Source organism: Calidris pugnax, unplaced genomic scaffold (genome assembly GCF_001431845.1).
Source record: "Calidris pugnax isolate Ruff unplaced genomic scaffold, ASM143184v1 scaffold775, whole genome shotgun sequence".
NCBI classification, from domain to species: Eukaryota; Metazoa; Chordata; class Aves; order Charadriiformes; family Scolopacidae; genus Calidris; species Calidris pugnax.
This window is the reverse complement of record NW_015091442.1, coordinates 63,613-65,512: the sequence shown is the minus strand read 5'-3', so window position 1 is coordinate 65,512 and position 1,900 is coordinate 63,613. Positions and strand designations below refer to the sequence as shown.

At 68.6% G+C, this 1,900-nt stretch overlaps 1 protein-coding gene across 1 annotated transcript; it reads right to left on the bottom strand.

The window, feature by feature from the left end:
* Positions 1–95: 95 nt before the first annotated feature.
* Positions 96–1,894, bottom strand: LOC106899681 (PDZ domain-containing protein GIPC1-like). Its single transcript, XM_014961561.1, has 3 exons — positions 1,876–1,894; positions 1,015–1,200; positions 96–623 (listed from the first exon to the last, which is right to left on the bottom strand). The coding sequence occupies exons 2-3, from the start codon at positions 1,195–1,197 to the stop codon at positions 96–98; spliced, it is 711 nt and encodes a 236-aa protein (XP_014817047.1). The 5' UTR covers positions 1,198–1,200; positions 1,876–1,894.
* Between the last annotated feature and the right edge of the window lie 6 nt (positions 1,895–1,900).

Here is a 1,900-nt window from a genome sequence, read left to right as displayed (position 1 = left end):
CATTACTATGAGTCCCCATCACTCCCCCCCTGGGTTTTGGGGTCCCCATCACTCCCCCCCTGGGTTTCGGGGTCCCCCCGGCTGTTGGCTCCGCATCAGCGCCCCCCCCGCCTTTGGATCTCAGGTGTCCCCCTCAGGGCTATGGAGTGTGTCGTGTCCCCCCCCAGTTTTGGGGGGGTCTCTAAGGTGCCTCTTCCACCTCCCCAGGTTTTGGGGGTCCCAGCAGCGAGGGGGTGTCCCCCACACCTTACTGGTTGGGTTTCCAGTGCTCCCAGTAACCCAGCCCACCACCCTCCAGTCCAGGGAGGGGGCCACCGAAGCCTTGGACACCTGGGTCTCCCTAGTCCCGTGGAGGGGGTGGGTGTCTTTCTTGGTGGGGAGCAGCCCATGGGGACCCCCCCAGCCTCCCAGTGGGCTCCCAGTGCTCCCGGCCGGGGCTCACCGAAGGCCTTGCGGGGCTCCGTGAGCTGGAGGGCGAAGGAGCGGCCGCGGGGCAGGTCCTTCAGCATCTTGGCCACCTCGTAGTGCCGGGCGCCCACCAGGCTCCGCCCGTCGATGGCCTCGATCATGTCCCCGACGCTGATCACCGGGATCCGGTCGATGACGCTGCCCTCCCGGATCCGCTGCAGGGACACCCCCGGGGGTCACCAGGGGGGGCCCGGGATGTCCCCAGCTGCCCTCCAGCCCCACGGCAGCTCAGGGACCACCCAGGGGGTCCCCATGATGGTCCACGATGTCCCTTTGTATCTTCTTTCCCCATCCCTGCATTGACTTGGGAACCTTCAGAGATGTCCCCATGGCCCCCCACCACCCCCAGAGCAGCTCCGGGACCACCCAGGGGGTCCCCATGATGGTCCAGGACATCCCTTTGTGTCTTCCTTCCCCATCCCCAGGTTGACTTGGGCACCACCCGGGATGTCCCCGTGTCCCCCTCAGCCCCGGGATGGCTCCGGGCCCACACCCAGCACCCCCAGCTTTCCCGGGCGTGTGACAGCATCCCCCCGGGGGGGTCACCTTGATGAAGGCGTAGCCGGCGCCGTTGTCGGTGATGGTGAGACCCAAGGCCTCCTCTGACTTGAAGACCTCGACCTCCTTGCGCTGGCCCTTGGTGTGGGCGAAGATGAAGTCCTCCAGGCCGATCTGCCCGCCCAGCAGCTTCTCCATGTCCACCTTGTGGGTGTTGAGGGTGCAGAACATCACCTGGCCAGGGGAGGGGGACGGTGGTGGCATCAGGACCCGGGAGGGGGGGCACAGCTGGGGACACGCTGGACCCCCCACGGGACACGCAGGACCCTCACTTTGGGGGAAAGATAGGACCCTCTCCCTGGGGACACTCGGGTCTCCCGTGGGGACATCCCCCGGGGGACAGGTAGGACCCCTCTCCCTGGGGACACGTGGGATCCTTCTCCCTGGGGACACCAGGACCCCCCCTGGGGACACGAGGGACCCCTCCCCTTGGGGACACACAGGACACAGGGGACCCCTCTCCCTGGGGACACCAAGACCCCCCCATGGGGACATCCCGTCCCCTCCCAAGGGACACGCGGGACCCCTCCATGCTCCCCTGGGGTCCCCTCAGCCCACGCCCCTCCCCCACAGCCCCCCTGTCCAAGGGGTCCCCTCCCCCTCTTCCCTGGGGGTGTCCTCAGTGTTGTCCCCCCCCAAAACCCCTCCAGGCCCCTGAGGTCCCAATGTCCCTCTGACCCCCAGCACCCAGGGGTGCCCCCAACCCCCTCTGGGTGCTCCCCCATGCCCCCAGCACCCAGGGGTGCCCCAAACCCCTCCAGGTGCCCCCTCCGCACACCCCCAGCCCCCAGGGATACCCCAAGCCCCTTCCAAGTGCCCTGCCGCTGAGCCCCCCCCGGGTGCCCCCACCTCTCCGGGGGGGATGCGGAAGGCC

Excerpts from the sequence above, each read along its gene's own strand:
- LOC106899681 (XM_014961561.1), bottom strand. The coding sequence starts at position 1,197 with ATGTTCTGCACCCTCAACACCCACAAGGTGGACATGGAGAAGCTGCTG. Across the intron at positions 624-1,014 it reads CCGGCTACGCCTTCATCAAG|CGGATCCGGGAGGGCAGCGT; the intron begins GTGACCCCCCCG and ends GTGTCCCTGCAG.